The sequence below is a fragment of the Sorex fumeus genome, unplaced genomic scaffold (assembly GCF_029834395.1).
Source record: "Sorex fumeus unplaced genomic scaffold, SorFum_2.1 ptg000098l, whole genome shotgun sequence".
Taxonomy (NCBI): domain Eukaryota; kingdom Metazoa; phylum Chordata; class Mammalia; order Eulipotyphla; family Soricidae; genus Sorex; species Sorex fumeus.
The window spans coordinates 4,909,729-4,929,573 of NW_026606155.1; the positions used below are offsets into that span (position 1 = coordinate 4,909,729).

The 19,845-nt window shown below is 58.1% G+C and overlaps 1 protein-coding gene across 5 annotated transcripts in view; it reads left to right on the top strand.

The window, feature by feature from the left end:
* The window catches only part of TTC7B (tetratricopeptide repeat domain 7B), a 202,127-nt gene that overhangs the window by 165,787 nt on the left and 16,495 nt on the right, over positions 1 to 19,845 (top strand). For 3 of the 5 annotated variants that reach the window (XM_056133269.1, XM_056133270.1, XM_056133273.1), the window contains 2 exons: positions 4,008 to 4,058; positions 9,832 to 9,972. In XM_056133269.1, coding sequence (XP_055989244.1) covers positions 4,008 to 4,058; positions 9,832 to 9,972 — 192 coding nt within the window. The remainder of the gene's footprint in view (positions 1 to 4,007; positions 4,059 to 9,831; positions 9,973 to 19,845) is intronic. The other 2 variants (XM_056133271.1, XM_056133272.1) reach the window with 1 other exon arrangement.

Consider the following 19,845-nt stretch of genomic DNA (forward strand, 5'->3'; position numbering starts at 1 on the left):
CCCAGAACCAAATGTAATTCTGCTCCCCTCTCATATGCAGTTTCCACTTGCTCCACGGAGGTGCATGCCATTAATTCCCCTCTCCCTACCCCAGCCTCCAACCAGGAACCTTTCCGGCTCCGCTGCCCTGTCTTTGGTTTTCATAGCCTACATTTAGGCAGACCTCATGCATCACACTTATGAAATTTTCACTCTCCAGGTCCACTGAATGAGAACTTTCCTTTGAAAACACAAATAGAGCCACGATTCACCAGGAATTGTGGCTCTCTCTTTGTTTTTTTTTTTTGATTCAGGGTCACTGCAGGACAGGCCCCCAATGTTTGATTTGGGAAGTGGTCCGTCAGTTGGGAATGCAGTTTTCTGTCAGTGAAGGTCTGCGGGATAATTCAAGGGGAACCCCTGTCTGTAGGCTCTGGACTGGCTGACTCCACCAGGGGTAATGGAGCGCTGTTGGTTCTGTTCAGTGAAATGGAGAGCTAGAGAGACCCCCATAAAGAACATGATTTCCCTTCCAACCTCCCCTCGGGAGCCCTCCCCCTGCCATCTCCCCACCCCCCGCCCAGCCCCATCATCCAGTAGGTTCCAACTCTCTAAAAAAGAGGACTCGAGTAGAAGGACAGCCTTATAACTTTGAAGCTATGAATCATTGTGTTTTTCCCCCCAGGGGGGGCGGTGGGGGAAGAGGGGGTGTATGTGGATCCTAAAATAAAGGACGAAAAAATTTTTTTTCTTCCTTTTGCCTTCAAAACAGGATGTGGGGTTATCTTTAATTGTTGGTGGATATTACTGGACAGCTATCCAACACACCCGCACGTGTTTAGTTCATCTTAGCTGGGAACTATTTAATGCCCCTGGAGGTCTTCCTGGTGCCCTATATTTCTCCCGTTGTAAGAATCCAAGGTGGCAGACCACCACGAGCCCATGACCACCATCAGGCCCCCTAGAAAGCTTAGCACCCCATTTCCTAATGATGGCCCATCACATTCCATCACATCTCCACCCCTGCACTTGGGGGGGGGGGGGGGTTGGCGGGAGAGGGGGAGGCTTCATTGGCAGGCAAGTTTGATTATAAGTGCTTCTCCTAAAAAAAAAAAAAAATCTAGGAAAAGTTGAGTCCGATCCCCTCTCCCGCTGAAAAGCAAATGGTTTTCTGGAGAATGCCCCGGATAGCCTGGGCTACATCTCTGGCCTGATTGTGAGGGCTCGTGCTCAGAATCAGGCCCAGGTCAGATCTGGATTACCCTTAATCCACGGCATGGCCCCAGAACAATGAAATGACCACAGGGAGGCCGGGGAGAAATAGCCAATTTGTTTTCTTTGAAAAGCACTTGTATTCGATGATTGTAGAAGGAAGATTGGGTATCAATCATGACCTCATTTTCTTTGCAGCCTATGTGAGTATATGGAAAGCGAGTTTATTCTTTTGTGTTTCGAAAGTTTGGTTTTTGTTTTGCCTTTATCCTTTTCTGTGTTTTTTTTTTCTCTTTCGCTTTTTTAGTGTCAGACTCCTCCTCCTCCTCCTCTTCTCTCTCAAGAACCGAGTCTCCTCTCCACCTGTTTGTATCTTCTCATCTTCATTCTCAAACCTTTGTGTGGCCCCCTGCCGCCCACTCATTCAGTGACCCAGGCCCCCGCCGGCAGCCCTCTCTCTGTAATCATGGTTTATGGTTTTGCTTCCTTTCTTGTTTGACCTGCTTCTTTGCCCGATGTTGGCTTTCTGATAATCTTCCTAACTGATAAGCTGGGTATGGAACGCCATCAAATTTAACACAGGGAAGAGGGGGGTAAAAAAAAAAAAGCCTTGCTAATTTGAAAATCCCAAAGCTATTTGGGGCAAGAGAGCTGAGACTACAGATATCGGTGCCCACATGCCAGCCTCCTCTTTGGAACGGAAAGAAAGCTCCAAGATCATGGGGTACTTCTGTTCTTTCCCAGAGCTGATTCAAAGGCATGCCAGCCCCTCCCCAAGAGAAAGAAAGAGAAAGGCAAACTGTAGTGTTTTTCAAGTAATGATCTAGTCCTAAATATTTCTAGCTTCCATTTCAGAAATGAAATCAAGTATATAGTCACCCCAGGAAGCAAAGTCACATCCCCTTGATACATGTGTCTTAAACTCCATGTCGTTCTGTACCCTGGGGTTCTCTCAGCTGCAGAGGCCCGGATTAGGGTCCAGAGACGGGATCTCGAAGATGCCCTGTGAGTCCAGAGCTGTGTCTAGGCCCTGTATGTTGAGGGCCACGGCCATGGGCTGCTTTCTGTCTGCAAGGCAAGGAAGAAAAAAAAAATAGGGTTTGTGTCATGAACCAGGGCAAGGAGATAAAATGATATTTTAATCTAATTGTGTTCTTAAAACTGGTACAGAAAATGTGAAAGTCGGCTTTTGGACGCTCAGGCCAATGTTTTGTTTTAAAATACAAAAACAATACAAAGATCCTTGTATTTAATGAAATGCGGGTTGATAAAGTCCCTAAATGGGCCCTAAGTACTCTTCTCCCTGGGGAACCCACCCTTGGTGGGGGTTTTTTTTCCCCTCATTTATTTAATGTTTGCTTTATCACAGCACTGCCAGAACATGTAATCTCTGGACCCGCAGTTTATAAAGGGCTCATCTTCGTTCCAGATGCTCTGCTCTACGCGGAACAAAAACCCATGCACAGAGCTGAGCCAGAAAGAACCATTTTCCACAAAGCGCCGTCTCTCAAGGGGCTGCCTGGCTAAGCCCAGCACCCACACAGAGGCCGGGCTGCCCTCTGTAACGGTTCCATCCGCACCACCTGACCTGGAAGCACTCTGAGTTCCCCTAGCTGCCGCTGCCGTGTTCCAGACTTGATTTTGACAGCTGGGCCCAGCTTTATGGAAGATGGAAATAAGGCTCAGAGCCAGGAGAGATAGTACAGGGGACGAGGCTGGTTCTGGTCCCAGCACCATATGGTCCTGTGAGCATCTCTAGAGTGCAGCCCAGAAACCCTTGGGTACCACTGGGCGGGGCCTGCGAGGACCTGCATCCTAGGCGCTCCAACCTAGTTAGCCAAGAATCCCCAGGTCCCCTGGGTCTCCCCAGCAACCTTAGAAGCTGCCACCACCTCTCCACCCGCAACAAGAAAGAAGAAGAAAAAAGTTCATTTATGTCATCTTTAACCCATTTCTTAAATATTTTCCTGCAGTCCAACACAGAGGGTTTGGTGCCAATTTTCTGATTTCTCCAGATTTTTTTTTTCCTTTTGACACTTTTCTTTTGCCTGGTTTTATTATTCTCTTAGAATGGGAGCTAAATGTTCTAGAATAGGCTGTGTTCCCCTTGCCCCTCCTGATGGCACAGCAGAGCCCCTGCCTGGCCTGGTTGTTTGTGTTCTGTGGAACGATGACTCATCCTCCTCCCTCCAGACCACCTGGCCAGCCAACCAGGTGTGTGAACCGAGCCGGCAGCACCGGAGAATGTTCTTTTCCCTCCAAAGTGAGCAGATGCAGTTTGAGAAGAGGGTTGCGTACCATCCATTACTGGTACAGGTAGACTTTCTTGCATAAAATCAGGCCTGATTGGGATCCCCCAATACACAGACAGGACTGGAGTGTTCCTCCAACTTCCCCTGTCATCCTTGGACCGGGAAGGCATGAAATCTAGCCCAGCCCTGCCAACTCTTGCAATCCCGATTAGAGTTAATGTTTGGAAAAATCTGAAAAGTGCTTGTTTGATTCTCCCCCCCACACACACATGCCCTTCCCTTGCCTTCGGAATTTCCGGCCTTGGAAGCAAAACACATCACAGGAATTGATTGGCTTTCCTATGCCCTTGTGGGGCAAGTGTTTCATGGGAGAGGGGAATGCCCACTGGGCCTCTCTGGTTAAAAAAAAAAATCATTGTTAGCATCACTCTTGAGTTGAAATCTGAGTCCAGACTTACAGTTGGAAGGTTATCGGAACTCTCTTTGCTTTCTGGCGCCTTACTTTTGATTTGTCAAATGCTGTGTTTCTCCGTTTTAATTTTTGGTTTGATTTGTTGTTCCAAGGCAACTCTCCAGAAGCATACTTTCATGGTTTTCCCTCCCTTTTTTCAGTTAGTAAGTAGTTTACCAATCTCTCTCTCTCTCTCTCTCTCTCTCTCTCTATTAACCTGTCGAGGGCTGCCCAACCCCACCCCACCCCACCCCCACCCCCCGCCTCGCCCCATCACCCTTCCCTCCACCTTGGAACATGTGCTGTGGGTGTTGACCGTGGGAATGTCGCCGTGGCGTGGGCATGAGCTGCCACTCGCTTGCCCTATCCACCCCTGGCGGTCCTAATGCTTCTCGTCGGCTATGGGGCCCCCCGCCGCCGAGGAGGCAGTACGGTCTGTGGAGGACTACTGTAGGCGGGCAGGATTCCCCCCCCCCCCCCGCAGGCCGGGGGGGTGCAGAGGGCTGGGCTCAGCAGTGCAAAGCCCCCAGCAGGGTGGACAGGCTGTAAATTCGGGTGGGGCTGGGGACTGGGGCCAGAGCCAGTCCGATCTGGAAATTCCTTTCTAGTTCAACCATGACGGCTACGACGAGAGAGAGACGGGGATAATAATTCTCCTTTAAAACAAGCTGAGCAGACAGCAGGAAGCTCACACTGGAAGGCGCCTAAGCAGGTGGTCCTCCCCCCGCCCCCCCCCCCGCCCCCCGCCCCGACACATGCACACACCCAGGGTTAGTGGCTAAGCCCCTGGATTCTCTCAGGTCCCTGTGAGAAATGGTGCACCTTGGGCGAGTTCAGAGAAGGATTCGAGAAATCAAAGCCTTGTTCCATCTGGACTCCATTCCCAGGGTCCTTTCAGGCTCCCTGCATCCTGGGACCAGTGTTAACCCACCCCCCCTCACCACTGCCAGCTGCATTTCTGGAAAGGCTGGTGGTGTATCTGGACACCAGTGCTGGCCAGTGAACTGAGTCCTGTAGGGGGCCGACCCCCCCACCCACTCTGAAATCCGGCTCAGCCTCCACGTGGCCTGATTTCTGCCTTTGAAAAGTCCCGTGTGGGCATTAGCATCACATTTGGCTTCTTCAGAGGACCAGGAAAAAAAAATTGTACTGCCAGCAGGATCCAGCTTTCAGAGACATTAAAAAGGATTTGAAGGGGAGTGGGGGGGGGCAGATCTGAAGTTTAGAAAGTTGCATTAAAATCTGCACGCAGCTTATCTAGCTCCAGTGAGGCCTGAGTATGGATTTGAGAGATGCCAAAGTTTTCCCTGAAGCGACTCCACTCTCCCAGGTCAGGAAATCCACAGAGGAAACCCGGGAACGGGCTCCCTCTCCCCAGGAGGCAAGAAATCATCTGCTTTCCTTGTTGCCTTCTAGCCCTCTGCAGCTTAAAGACACTTTTTTTTGATTAGGTCCGTGGCAGCCTGCAAAAAAAAATAAATTAAAAAGGTGGTCCTCAGGTCTCTGCTGGTAACATCACAGCCCGCGATGCCAGGCTTCCGGCAGCATCTTGCGATGTCCCCCATGATGCTCTGTGTCAGCCAAACGGAGAAGCAGGGGCCCTCGGACACTGCCCAGGTCACGCGGGGTGCACACATGGCGCTGGCCCCACTGTTCAGTGCTCGAGCGCCCTGGAGAGCCGGAGGTGGCACAGCTGGATGACATGGACGCAGCTGCCCTGTGTCCCGGGGGCTTCAGCACCCCCAGGCCCTGCTCCCAAGTGCTCCCCCCGAGATGCTTCAGTGCATGAGAGACCAGAATGCCACCTGGGGCGCAGGGGACTCTAGCCCCTGTCGATCCCCTGCACCCTCCTGTCCCCTCCACGTTTTCCGACTAAGACAGGGAAGGGCAAAGCAGCTGGCCAGCTTTTGGTTTTTTGGTTTTGGGGTGTTTTTTGGGTTTTATTTTTGTTTCGTTTTGTTTTTGTTTTTGTTTTTGTTTTGGTGAAAGTCCATTACTTCTGGAGCCATTGCTCTACCTGCAGGAGTGAGTGCAGGAGGGGGTGGGCGTGTCAGGCTGCCAGCCGATGGGGCAAAGGAGGTCCCCAGGGGTGAGGCCCGCAGGCCCCTGACGGCTTGTCCATCAGCCGCCTCCAGGAACCAGGACCGCGGGAGGGGAGGCGGGCGTCTACCGTGTAGTCCCTCCAGAAGGTACTGTCTCCGGGCTGGGGCCCTGCTGCCCCCCCCCCCAGCTGGCTTCTCCCCGCATGCCCCAGCCCCGCTGCCCTCCACGCTTCCGAGTGACCACCTGGCCCTGCCAAGCTCCGCATGCCCACCACCGCTGACCACGTGTCCCCTGCTTCCCGCCGCCGCACCCTGTCCCCCTCTCGGAGGAGCCCCGTGCTGGCAGTCCCCACCCTCTGCTCGCGGGACGGGGCCCCGCTGTCCAGGGTGCCCGGCCAGTGTCATTCCTCCCTCTCCCACCCACTGAAAACGGAAACGCATCCACCCTCGTGGCAACACCCTGGGGAGGGACCCAGCTAGCAGGAGCCCCCACTGTCCAAGAGAGTTGGGCCGGAGTGGACACGCTGGTGGGCCTGTGAGGAAGAGGGGAGGGATAACACCCACAGGGCTCGCAGGACGCAGGGCCAGCCCTTCCCACCCACCCCACTTCCCCCATCTTTGGAAGAGCAGGACTGCCGCCAGCCAGGGTGGGCTGGAGAGATGTGGGGGTAAGGGTGGAGGGGGGAGAAAAATGGGCATGTGCTCGCCCACCTCTGCTCCCCCTTCCAGCCTGACTGTCATCGTCTCCCCCCCCACACCACCCAGACCCCCAGGGCCCTGAGCACAGGGGCAGGGCCCGCGGCCAGCTGCAGGGGTCCGATTGTCCTCCCTGAGGTCAGTCTGGACGGAGACATTACAGAGAGAGCTTTGTCCCTGGGATTGTGGCGACGTATTCAGGGTCCTTGTTTCTTCTGGATTGCTGACACCCCCTCTCCCCTTCTAAGAACCCTCCTGTGGATGACCGCGGATCCTTCATTTCAGAGCTGGAGGGAAGGGGGGGCAGTGACGCCCTCCTTTGCTGAGAAACAGGAAGTGGGGAGGGGGGTTCCACGGGGGATAGGATGGGGAAGGGTCTGTGCCCTGCCGCCTCAGCTGGAGGCTGAGAGAAGGTGGGAGACGGGAACCACCCCGGGGCTGGAGAGCAAAAGGCAGCTGGGGGCCCGGAGGGACCCCTGGGGGCAGGCAGGGTTTGGTCTGGAATCTGCTTCTGCTTCATCTTCTGGGGCGGGAAGCTGGGATGTGGCAGTGGACACGATGGGGTCCCTCAGCCCAGAGTAGCTGCTCTAAGCGCCATCACCAGGACCCAGGGCTTGCAGGCAGGTGCGGCAGGTGAGGAGGGCCTGGCCAGGTGGCTGGGGCGTCTCCTGTAGCTTCTGGAAGCCTCGGTGGTGGCTGATTGTCCTGGGTTTAGTGGTCTAGTGGGCCCGTGTGCGGAAGGGACTTAACCTTGAGCCTGGTCCTCTGAAGCCACCACACACATACACACATCTCCGCACCCCACCCCCCCACCCCCGCCAGGCCTTAGCGAGGGACAAGCCAGGTTCCCTGTGATGTGTGGGCCGAGCAGATGGAATAGTGACAGTTCATTTGAAGGGGCCGAAGGAGTGGGCCAGAGCAGTAGCAGGGCAGGAAAGGCACTGTCCGACATGGGTTCAATCCCCAGCACCCCACATGCTCCCCTGAGCTCTTCCAGGAGTGATCCCTGAGTCAGGAGTCAGCCCTGAGCATTGCCAGGTGTGGTTAAAAATTAAAAAAAAAAAAAGCCAGTTGGGCTCCTGCAGGAGTCACAAGCCTCTTGGCCATTTAGAACCTGGTCAGAAAAAGGTTAATTTTTTCAAAGTTCTTTTTGTTTTGTTCCCCTCAAGAGGAGCTGCCAATGGTTAATTTTTACACAAAAGAGTAAAGACTTTAAGCATGCCTCCAGCTGGGTCCCAACTTGGCGACGCCCACGGACATGGCTCGTGGGAATGCCGATCCCTCAGGGCTCTGCAGAGTCCAAAGATGAGACCGGTGTGCCTCCATGCTCAAGGTCAAGGCCTGCTGGGGTCCTCCCGCCAGGCCACTGGGCGGGACGGAGGGTTTGCACTAGGCAATGGGCAGCTGCTCTTGGCCTCCTTGACCAGATGTTGGTCAGTAACATGGCAGCGTTCTGCCTCTTGGTTGGGGTCTCTCAAGCTCAGGCAATGTGGGAATCCCCCAACAGTGAACAGAAAGATGCTCAGTGACCCCTAAGAGTGTCTCGGCCTCCTGGATTGAGTCTCAGCCCCCAGAGAGTCTCAGGCCCCAGAGTGTGTCAGGCCCGGAGTGTCTCAGGCCAAGAATGTCTCAGGCCTCAGAGTATGTCAGGCCCGGAGTATCTCAGGCCCGAGTGTCTCAGGCCCAGAATGTCTCAGGCCTCAGAGTGTGTCAGGCCCCAAGTGTCTCAGCCCCTGAGTGTTTCAGGCCTCGAGTGTGTCAGGCCCAGAGTGTGACAGGCCTGGGGTGTCTCAGCCCTCAGAGAGTCTCAGGCCCCAGAGTGAATCTCAGCAGGCCTGGGGGATGGGGACTCCCCCACATTGTACTGTGAAATGAGGGTGAGAACCATCATGTTGATGCTGTCAGCGAGGGCTGAGCTGCAAGCTTCGCGTTGGCGTCTTTCTCCCCAATTGTCGCTAGGTCAGCCATGTCACCAGAGACGGCCAGTGCCACATGCAGATGGCCCATGGGGCTCCCTGTGGATGGACCCAGCTCTGCTGCACGGCTGGGTCTCTGAGCTGAGCCTGGGGTTCCCCCCACCCCGCTGTGCTGTGTGAAGGGGCGGGTTCCCCAAGAGGGGCTTCTGCGTGGGGCTTATTCTCGAAGGTGGACCTGGGCGCAGTGTCCAGCCCCCGTGAGTCACTCCCGGGGCCCCAGCGTAGCCACCCACGGTGCCTCCCGTCGGAGTAGCCAGGGGTCCTGGCTTCCCCGCAGGTGCAGGGACACAGGCGCATTGGGAGCTGTTGGGGTGGGGGGCACTCGGTCAGTCCTGCCCGGCCCCCGCAGGCCTGATGCCGTTAGCGTCAGCCTCAGTGTTTCACCTCTGCCTTGGATGGTCCCCCCCAACTGCGCTGTGTTGTTTATTCTCCTTGTCAGGCTTTGGGGTGACTTATGCACCAAGACGGCCGCTGTTGGATAAAAATAGCACCTCTTAGCTCGGAAGGAGCCTCCGTGCGGGACCTTAGCCTCGGGGGCGGGAGGGGTGGAGGCCCGTCCAGCGTCGGGGTGGGGCTGCCTTCCCCAGCTGTGGGGGCTCCCCCTGGCCCTGCCTTCCCCGTTGCTGGCCTCCCCGAGCACCGGGTCTGCACTGGCCCGTTTCTGTGCTAAGTCACCCCCCCACCCACCCCCCGTGCCAGGCCTGCACCACCCCTCAGAGTGTGCGTGCCCGGCGGGGCGCCTTCCCTGGCAGAAAGAGGCTCCAGTCTGCCTTGCTGAGGCCTGGCAGGGGTGAGGAGTGGCCCCGGGTGGTCCCGAGTGGCTGCCTTCAATTCCTCCTCTGAGTCCCACCCCAGGGACCTGCAGAGGCGAGGATGGCGCCTCTCCTCGGGGGGTGCCTGGTGACTCCCCCGCCCCTGCTGTGGACTGTCCTCACCGCCTGGCAGCACTGTGTGTGGCTGTGTGTCCTCCCCACGCCCCCTCACCCACAGCCGTGGGCCCACACCGAGGCTCCAGGCTGTCCTGATTGTCTGGGGAAACCACCCCCCCCCAAAAAAAAACTTTGTCACGTCCGGGGGGTGGGGGGAGAGGGAGGGGGAAGGTGTGTGTGTCCACCCCGCACCCCTGTCTGTGTGGGGAGGAGCCGGGCGGGTGGGGGCGGGGGCGGGGCTGGCTGAGCCTGACATTTCACCTCTGACCCCACCTTCTCCGACCCCTCCCGCAGGCTCTGTGCACGCCACGTCGGTCGCGGCCTCCAGAGTGGAGCAGGCGCTGTCTGAAGTGGCCTCCTCCCTGCAGAGCAGCGCCCCTAAGCAGGGCCCACTGCACCCCTGGATGACGCTGGCACAGATCTGGCTCCATGCAGGTACCATGGCCCCAAGTTCCAGCCCCCTCTCCCCCACCCAGCTCCCCTGGGGAGGGACCCTCCTGGCCATCGCAGCTCTCTGGGGTGGGGGATGGGGGGCGATTCTGGGTCCCTAGCCCAGTGCCAGACCCAGCGTGGGCCACGGGGAGGGACTGAGGGGAGATCAGGGTCCCGGGTGGTGGTGGTAGGGGGGTGCAAGGGAGTGGCAGGGCTGTGCCACCATGGGCGTGACACCATCCCCAGGAGAGGGCCCCACAGGGCACACCCACTCAGGAGCCAGAACCCCTGCATGCCAGGGCCGCAGTTTCCTCATCTGTACTGTGGAATGATGGGAGGCAGGGAGTGGGGGTGGGTGGGGTGCCCTCCCTCACCAAGTACCTGCCCCCTCCCGCCTTGCAGAGGGCTGCCCGCAGTTTGGACAGCCCCGGTCCCCTCTCGAGGGGAGGGTGGAGGTGGGGGACCCAGCACAGAGCTGGCTGGTGGCTGTCCACCCGCCTCTGGTCTCCCACGTCCTGGATGGCATGCCACTTCCGTGCCTCAGGTTCCATCACTGGATCTGCAAGACCCCCCTGCCCCCGTCCCCTGGGATTCTCAGGGTATGCGGGGAAGGCCTGAGCTTGGCTGGTGAGTGCCCGCCCGTGTGGTCCATCTGTTTACTCCTCCCCTGCCAGGGCTAATTACACCGTGTCCGCCGTGTTTGGAACGGCTGCGGATCTCTGCAGCCCTGCCTGGCGTACCTGGCCCTGGCAGGCCTTGGAGTCCGACCCCCCAGCTTTCTCTGTGTTGGCATCCTTAATTGAGCTAGAAACACCACCGTAAATTAGCAAATTACATTCTTCCCAGCACAAGTACAAAGGAGCGGTGATTCACGGAGCTGCTGGCAGTTCTGCGAGGCGCAGTCACCCGCCAGCCCCTGGCCTCTCGTGGGGTCCTAGCGAGCTGCCTCTGAGGGCCCTGGGATCCCCAGGGATGCCCCACACAGCCCCTCCCCCCAACACACAACAAACTCCCTTACTCAGGGCCAGGTCCCCACATCGTCACTGTGTGTGCATATGTGTGCATCCCCATGCAGGCATGTGTGTGCGTGTATTAGGGGGGACTCCCAGGCAGTGCTTGGGGGGCCTAGGAGCCCTGCCCAGTTCTGTTCCACCAGCAGTTCCGTGTGCGGCCCTTAAGGCAGTGCGGGGTGGGTGCTACAGAGAAGCCAGGGATGGGCTCAAAGCCTGGTGCCCCCCACACCTGCCAGCCACCTCCCGGCCCCTCCTGTTAGTCTTGATCAAGTTAATGACTGGGGGAGGGGGCAGGGGGCTCTCTAATTTTCAGGATCACTTTGCTCTGTAACTTGTTGTCACTCACTCATTTATCTGGGGACTCTGTTCCTTGCGGCCTGTGTTGGCACGGGGGTGCGGAAACTGTCGCCTATTATCCGAGCATGGGGACAAGTCTGGGATGGAGTTGTCCATCGGGGTTGGGGATCTGGGATGGGAATCTGGGAAGGATCTGGGATGGAGTTGTCCATCGGGGACGGGGACCTGGGGTGGAGTTCTGGGATGGGGATCTGGGATGGATCTGGGATCTGGGATGGGAATTTGTGATCTGGGGTGGGGATCTGGGATGGGAATCTGGGATGGATCTGGGATGGAGTTGTCCATCGGGGATGGGGATCTGGGATGGATCTGAGATCTGGGATGGGAATTTGTGATCTGGGGTGGGGATCTGGGATGGGAATCTGGGATGGATCTGGGATGGAGTTGTCCATTGGGGATGGGGATGGGAATCTGGGATGGATCTGGGATGGAGTTGTCCATCAGGGACGGGGACCTGGGGTGGGGTTCTGGGATGGGGATCTTGGATCTGGAGTGGGGATCTGGGATCTGGGGTGGGGATCTGGGATGGATCTGGGATCTGAGATGGAGCTGTCCATTGGGGATGGGGATCTGGGATGGATCTGGGATTGAGTTGTCCATCGGGGATGGGGATCTGTGGTGGGGATCTGGGATGGGGATCTGGAATCTGGAGTGGGGATCTGGGATCTGGAGTGGGGATCTGGGGTAGGGCTCTGGGGTGGATCTGGGATGGACCTGGGATATAGGACAGAGTTGTCCATCAGGGATGGGGATCTAGGATGGGATCCAGGATGGATCTGGGATGGATCTAGGAACTGGGATGGAGTTGTCCATCTGGGGCTGGGATGGAGCTCCAGGACCCCTCATTTGGGACCCAAACTGACTGGAGCCCATGCACATCTCATGGGCAAATGAGGGTTTCCAACCCCGGCAGGCACTCCCATTATCTAAGGAGGGAGATGCTCAGAGGCCCCCCAGAACTGGATTGTTTGAGTCCATATGACTTTTTTTTTGGCGGGGGGGAGGGGGTCCACACCTATCGGTGCTCAAGGCTCACTGCTGGCTCTGTGCTCAGGGCTCATTCTCGCTCTGTGCTCAGGGCTCACTCCTTGAGTGCTCCCGCTTGAACCAGCAAATCCAGCCCACCTCCCTCTTTGACAGCTTTTACCAGGAGCATCCGCGAGCACCTCTGGCCACATTAGCCGCCAAGTGGCAGGCTGGGGACAGGGCTCAGGGGACCATACAGGGTGCCTGGGATCAAACCTGGGCTGGCCATGTGCAAGGCCAGCGCTCTGCCCACTGTGCTATGGCTCCGGTCCCGTGCGATGCTTTGGTTTCTTTTATTCTTGAATTGATGATACCTGCCTGTGGGGGACAGTGACAGCGGAAAGGCTCCCTCCCTAGCCTCTGACGCCCTCTCCCCCAGCGGCCACGTCCAGGCCATAAAACCTGTGCTTTTAATTTTTTTATTGTGATTTGGGTCTGGGGCCACACGGGGCAATGCTGAGGGCTTATTCCTGGCTCTGTGCTCAGGAATCATTCCTAGCAGGGCTCGGGGTGCCAGGAATCCAACTCAGGCTGGCCATGTGCAAGGCCAGCGCCCTGCCCAACTGTTCTGTCACTTTTTGGCCCGTGACCTGTGCGGGCTTTTTAGACGGCCCAGAGAGAACCAGCCGGGAACCTGCCCACGCCACTCTGTTCCCTCACTGGGGAGGAATTAAAATCACGGTTGTAATCATGATTTTGCACTGTAGCATTGTCACTGTCATAGCATTGTTCATCCTGATTCGCTCAAGTGGGCACCAGTAACGTCTCCATTGTGAGACTTGTTGTTACTGTTTTTGGCATATGGAATACGTCATAGGGAGCTTGACAGGCTCTGTCGTGTGGGCGGGATACTCTTGGTAGCTTGCCGGGCTCTCCGAGAGGGATGGAGAAATCGAACCTGAGTCGGCCACATGCAAAGCAAATGCCCTGCCCGCTGTGCTGTTGCTCCAGTGATTATAATCAGCAGTTATAATCATGATTATAATGATAATAATCCCTGACTCGGATTATCCAGGACATGCTACAGTGAGCAGTAGTGAAGGGAAACGCCATGCGGGGTGAATGGCCAAAGGTTGCGCCCTTCAACGCAGGCCCACACAGACATGTTGCTCTCCATCCGTTCGGTCTGATTGCTCCACTGCGCTGTGAATGTCCACTTTCTCACCTTGTCGCCAGTGCAGCAAAGGGCCAGACTTGGACATCTGCCTCCAGGTCAGAGATGAGAGATAGTATCTCAGTGGTCTGCCCACGGCTTCTTCCCTTCCCCATCTTCTGTCCCCTCAGCTTGGCGTTTGAGCTGATCAGTGCTCATCACAGGCCCCGGCAGCTGGTGTGTGTCTGTGAGATGGGTCATGTTTTCTTCCCCCCATTTTAATTTTGTTTGTGACTTTAGACTTGGGCCTGCTCGAGCAAATCGATAAACAACGGGAGGACAGTGCTACAGTGCTTTAGGCCTTTTTTTAGTTACTTGATAAAATACCTCTTATCAGTCCTGTTTTTATGGTGTGCAGGACTTCATCCAAGGCCACCTTCTGTTTATTTTTTTTCTTTATTTTTTTTGATTGAGTCACAGTGAGATCCACAGTTACAAAGTTGTTCGTTACTAGGTTTCAGTGATACAATGTTGCAACACCCATACTTTCACCGGTGTACGTTTTCCACCACCAATGTTCCCATTTCCCTCCCACTCCCCACCCTCTATGGCAGACACTTTTCCTCCCTCCCTCCCTCCCTCCCTCCCTCTCTCCTTCTCTCTTTCTCTCTCTCTCTCTCTCGCTCTCTCGCTCTCTCGCTCTCGCTCTCTCTCTCTCTCTCTCTCCCTCTCCCCCCCCCCCTTTGGGCTGTCATCTGTCTCTACTGTCTGTTTTCCTGCAGGTTCAGGCCCTCCCCAGCGCCATTTGTGCCTGGTTCCCACAGTTCAGAGAGGCTTATGCCTCCGCGTGCAGGAAGGAAGCCCAGACAGATGGAAGGAAACGCGTTTGCAGCGTCCCTGGGCAGCTGCATCCGAGCGCTGGTGTTGATCGCAGGTCTCCCCGGGAGCCGGGCAGAGGCCCCTCCAGACCGCGGGTCACTGCGCGGCCTTCCCCAGACCCGAGGGCTTCGCGGGGCCCATTTCAGCCTGCACACTGCCTGGCAGCTAAAAATGACTTTGCAGTAGGTGGTTAATTTCTGCTTGTTACTTACTAATAATTATAGCTTTCACTTTGGCACCTCTCACAGTCGAAACCAACCGCTATTTTTAGATGTGCAAGATCAGATTTTCTGATTTCTGCTGGGAATTTGAAGCTGTGATACTTTCCAAAGTCCTTGGCCTAGCCCTGGCCTGGCCCTCCCGCCCTTGGTCCTTCCAGGGTCCGGCCCAGCCTCCTGGCCATGATCGAGGGCGTCAGGGTGGCCTGCCGCCTGGCCAAAGACAAAAGTCAGGCAGTGAGGGGATTGCTGGGGGGCTGGGGGGGCGACCGGGACAGTCAGGGCTGAGGTCGGGTGCCCCCATCCTTGGTCACTGCACGCATCAGGTCGCCAGCCTTACCCCATCTCCTGCCCAGGAGCTTTGACCAAAACTCCACGCCTTGCGGGTAGCTGATGCTTTTCTCTTCCCTACCCCCCTCATTCTCATTTTTAATTTTATTGAATCACCATGAGATACACAGTCACAAAGTTGTTCATGATTGGATTTCAGTCATACAGTGTTCCATCACCCATCCCTCCACCAGTGTGATTTCCCAGCACCAGTGTCCCCAGGTTCTCTCCCAAAACACCTCCCACCCCAGCCTGCCTCTATGGCAGGCAGCTCTCTATCTTTCTCCTCTCTCTCTCTCTCTCTCTCTCTCTCTCTCTCTCTCTCTCTCTCTCTCTCTCTCTCAAGCATTATGGTTTGCGATACAGATGCTGCAAGGTTATCATGTATATCCCTTTACCTGCTTTCCACACTCAATTCTTGTCCAGAGTGACCATGCTGCGGAGCCGTTGGTGGTAGCCTTTAATGTCTGAACATGCCCACCACTCCGTGGGCCTTCCTCGCCCCCTTGGACCCGTGACGGAGCGCCCACAGCTCTCCAGTCACCGGCTCCACAGCCCAGGAGGTGACATGGTTCCATCAGCCCAGCCCTGGCCCAGAGGGGCACTTGGCTATCGCACGCGGGTCTCTGCTAGGCGGGAGCAGGGTAGGCCCTGGGGAGCACTGGGCACCTGGGCGTGGAGATGGAAGGGCAGCTGGGCAGAGGGTGTGGACAGTGGCGGGTCCCTGGGCCTGTGGTACCAGGCACATGGTGGGGACCCTGGGCTGGCATCTAAGGAGAAAGCCCAGATGGCCTGAGCAGAGGCAGGACCCTGGCTGCTGCGCTGTTGCTGAGAGCACGGGGGCCATGAAGGGCCGTCAGCAGGAGGAAAGGGGTCCAGCGGGGGTCTCCGAAGCTCTGCAGCAGGCAGGGGTGCAGTGGGAGGGGCGCCGGGGCCCGGGGCAGGGCAGCAGCATGGCTCAGGAACTTCCTTCCCGGGCTTTGTCCAGGGCGAGCAGGGAGCGGGCAGACGGGTCGTGGGGAGAAAGCCAAGGGTGGGAGAGTCACAGGCTGGGGCCTGGAGGCCCCGTGACCTCACTTTCTGCTCTGGGATGGTTGCGGGAGAACCGTTGGGGTCTGGGAGCAAGAGAAATCAGGTCCCAGTGCCACCTGCGGGCAGCCAGTGGGGGTGTGGTGGGCTCATGGGCTAGGCTCTCAGGTAGTGATGATGCAGCCCCCAGGCCGGGCCCCCCCGCCTGCCTCCTTCCCCACTGCAGGGGTCCGAGGTTGGTTCAGCTGCAGGGGTGAAGCTCACCACTAGCTGTCCCTGTCTGGGGATGGTTCAGGGGAGGCTTCTCTCATGGGAGGTGGCCCCCGAGAGCAGGGGAGGGTGCAGACAGAAGCCTCGGGGCGATGGAAGCGGAGGGCAGCCCCTCTGGGGTATGCTGCTCACAGATGCCAGTGGGGGTTGGGGGGTGCCTCAGCAGGACTCCATGGGGCAGAGAGGAATGATGTGTGGGGTCCAGGAAGGGCCTTCAGGTCGCCAACACAGCTGTTGCTCTCTGGTGGACGGAGGGTCAGTCAAGAGAAAGAAGGGTCTAGCCAGCAGGACGGGGACAGGGACAGGGGACAAGATCAGAGGACAGAGGTCACCCAGGAGAGAGAAGGGTTAGGCCAGCGGGAGGCAAGAGAGACGTGTTCTGGGCACAGGGAAGCAGAGGACAGGGATGGAGACAGGGATGAGGATGGGGACAGGGATGGGGATGAGGACGGGGCAGAAGACAGGGATGGAGGCATGGATGGGACGGGGACAGGTGGCTCCCGACACCGTGTGGGTCCTGGGCGCACACAGGCCGGCCCCGAGGGCCAGGAGGCTAGCCTGCGCTGCGGCTGGCTTCTTCCCGTGGCAAGTTACGTCGCCCAAGGGTGTCCTGGGACAGACCTGAGGCAGCTGGTGTTACCGTCCCTGAGCCCTCTGTCCCAGGTCTGTGCTGAGCCTGGGACCCGCTCACAGGCACAGCCCGGCTGCCCCCACCTCCTGAGGACAGGCCTGTGCCAACCCCACTAGACCCTCCGTCTGGCCCCTCAGGGATGGTTCCGGCAGCCCTGCCCGCGGAGGGGAGAAGGGCCCAGGGCAAAACCCGTGGATCTTCCTCCTGAGCGTGGGTCCGAATGAGTTCTTTCTTTTCTGGAAACATCTGCGGGGTGTAGACAGGACTCCAGCCACCCTCCAAGCCAGCAAGGCAGACGTTTCCAGAAAAGACAGGAAGAAGATGGCACAAAGGTGACCCCAGTTCAATCCCCGTCACCCCGTAGGGTCCCCTGGGCACTGCCAGGAGTGACCCCTGAGCATAGAGCCATGAGTAAGCCCTGAGCACAGCTGGGCAGGAGTGACACCAAAATTTTAAAAAAATAAATCCATGTGGGGCTGGAGCAATAGCACAGAGGGTAGGGCGTTTGCCTTGCATGTAGCTTACCCGGGTTCGATTCCCAGTATCTCATATGGTCCCCTGAGCACCGCCAGGAGTGATTCCTGAGTGCAGAGCCAGGAGGAACCCCTGTGCATTGCCGGGTGTGACCCAAAAAGCAAAAAAATAAATTAAATAAATAAATCCATGAGATGGGTTTCACAAGCGCGTCAGTCGCTGGGCCTCCATGGGGAGAGGACACAGCTCTGTGGGGTCAGGAGTCAGCCTTGCTCAGCCTGCAGGCCCGGCCCCTGGCACTCGGAGGGCTGCCTTGGTGCTCTCAGTGCCAGGCCTCGGGCAGATGGCACCATGCCCTCGGCCAGCCTCTCCCTTCTCTGCGCGTCCCCGGCCAGTCTGTAGCCTAAGCTTCTGTGCCTTTGCAGGCGGAAGGGCCTCTCCCGCCCCTAATTCACTGCAACCTTCATGGAGAGCTGATTTTGGTTCAAATGGCGTGCGGTGTGTGTGTGTGTGTGTGTGTGTGTGTGTGTGTGTGTGTGTGTGTGTGGTGGGGGGAGGGCAAGGTTATGATTTCCAATCTTTGCCGTATTCACCGAATACTGTCCTGTGTGTGAGTCAAGGTCATCAGTGTTCATGAGCTGGAGTAGCCCTTCCCTCCGGCTTGAATGGCCCCTGGCCAGCAATCAGGCCAGGAGAACTGTTCCGGGGACCCTCGTGACATTGCCCCCCCAACACACACACACAGACACCCACACCCCACCCAGCGTGGGCCCTGACTTTGCAGAGTCCGAGGCCAGCTCCTTCCCCAGGAGCCCAGAGCTGGGTGTGGTCATCGTTCCCTCCCGAAAGTAGCCATTGGCCAGCCAGCCAGCAGGTCAGGCGCCTTGTCTGCTGACCTCCTTGGCCTACAGCAGGAATGCCGCCCCTCCCCGCACTGCACTCAGCTCCTGCAGCACCTACGAAGGTGCTGGATCCCTCTCCCAGGGTGCTGAGACAGTGAGTGAGAGGGGACGCGGGGTGGGGGGTGGGGCGGCCTGGCTGATGAGTGCTGCCCGCCGCACTGTGAAGGGTTCTCCCCTTCCCACCCGAGACAGTGAGGGAGCCACGGAGATAATATACCCCAGGGGAAGGTGCCTGCCTTGCACGCAGCCAGTCCAGGTTCGATCCCTGACACCCCAAAGGGTCCCCCCGCCCACCAAAAGCCCAGCCAAGGGCAATCTCTGAGCACCGCCAGGTATGCCCCGGAAAGAAAAATAAAACTGCAAAGAATGGGGAGGCAGATGGAGATGGGGGCCCCAGCTTTGTCCCCGGGGGGGCTGGGCAGGGCACGGTGGGGTCAGCTGGTGTCAGCCCTGCAGGTCCCTCAGTGCTGGCCAGAGGCCAACAGCCGTCTCTGAGTGAGCAGGCAGAGGTGCTGGGCTTGGGGTCAGGGAGCTGGGCACCAGGGCGGACAGCCCAGATCCTGCTCCCAGACTTGGGGGAGGCCATGGGAGTGGGGGAGAGGAGGATGTGGCAGTGACCCCGGCTGGGGGTCCGGGAAGGCAGCAGAGCCCCTCGCCCCCACAGAGATGTTGGCCTTGTGTGTGCTGCAGGGACCCTCCTCCCCAGGACCTTAAAGACGTGGCCAGTTCCCGCACGGCCTCCTGTTCTTGGTGCCCACTCATGTGCCCCATGGGGGGGTGTGCCTCTCTAGCATCTCAGTGGTTCTGGGAAGTCTGGAAGATTCTTTCCTGGAACCCGAGACTGGGCCCCACTGTGGGGTGGACGCAAGGCTGGGGAGGGCTGTCAACAGCCTCCGCACTCCTGCACCCCACATGCACTGACGCAGCAGCTAAGGCCCCCCGAGTCCTCTCCCTCCCTCACCCTCCTTCCCTCAGGGGATGGAGGCTGCCCTGGCCCTTCTCCCCCCATAGGAGTCCCCCCACCCACGTAAGAGGAGAGCTGGGGGACCCCCCCCCACTGCCTGCCCATGGCCACACCCTGGGGCCGGCACAGTGCTGGGCAAGAGGGAGGTGTCCTGTCCCTCTCGGGGCTCTCTCAGAGGGACCCCGACAGTGCTCCTGAGGGACACAGAGCCAGCCTGGGCAGCAGGTGGGGGCCAGCAGCCCTGGCCCCTAGGGCAGTGCCAGGACAGGAGACTGCTTCTGCCAGCTACTGCCTACCCCTGCCTGCTCCGGAAGCGGGACCAACCCCCTCTTTTGGCCTTGGTGTCCTCATGTGGGCAGGGGGTCCCCGATGTAAGCCCCCCGTAAGTCTCCCTGCAGATGGGGCAGGGGGGCACTCTGGCGCTACCTGCTCGCCCCCCACTGTCCCTATCCCCCCACCCCCACCCCCTCAGGTCCGACAGTACACAGGCCTGCTGCTGGGGCCCTGGGGAGAGGGGGTGGCCCGCACACAGGGTCCCCACTGGACGCCCCTCAGAAACTTGGGTGGGGCTGGGGTCAGGAGGGACTGTGGGGGGGGGGGGCGGAAGGGGGGTAGCAGTAGGGACAATCTCTGGGAGCAGTGGGGTGAAGCCAAGCCTGGCGTCCAGCTCAGCCCCGGTTGGCCCTGCAG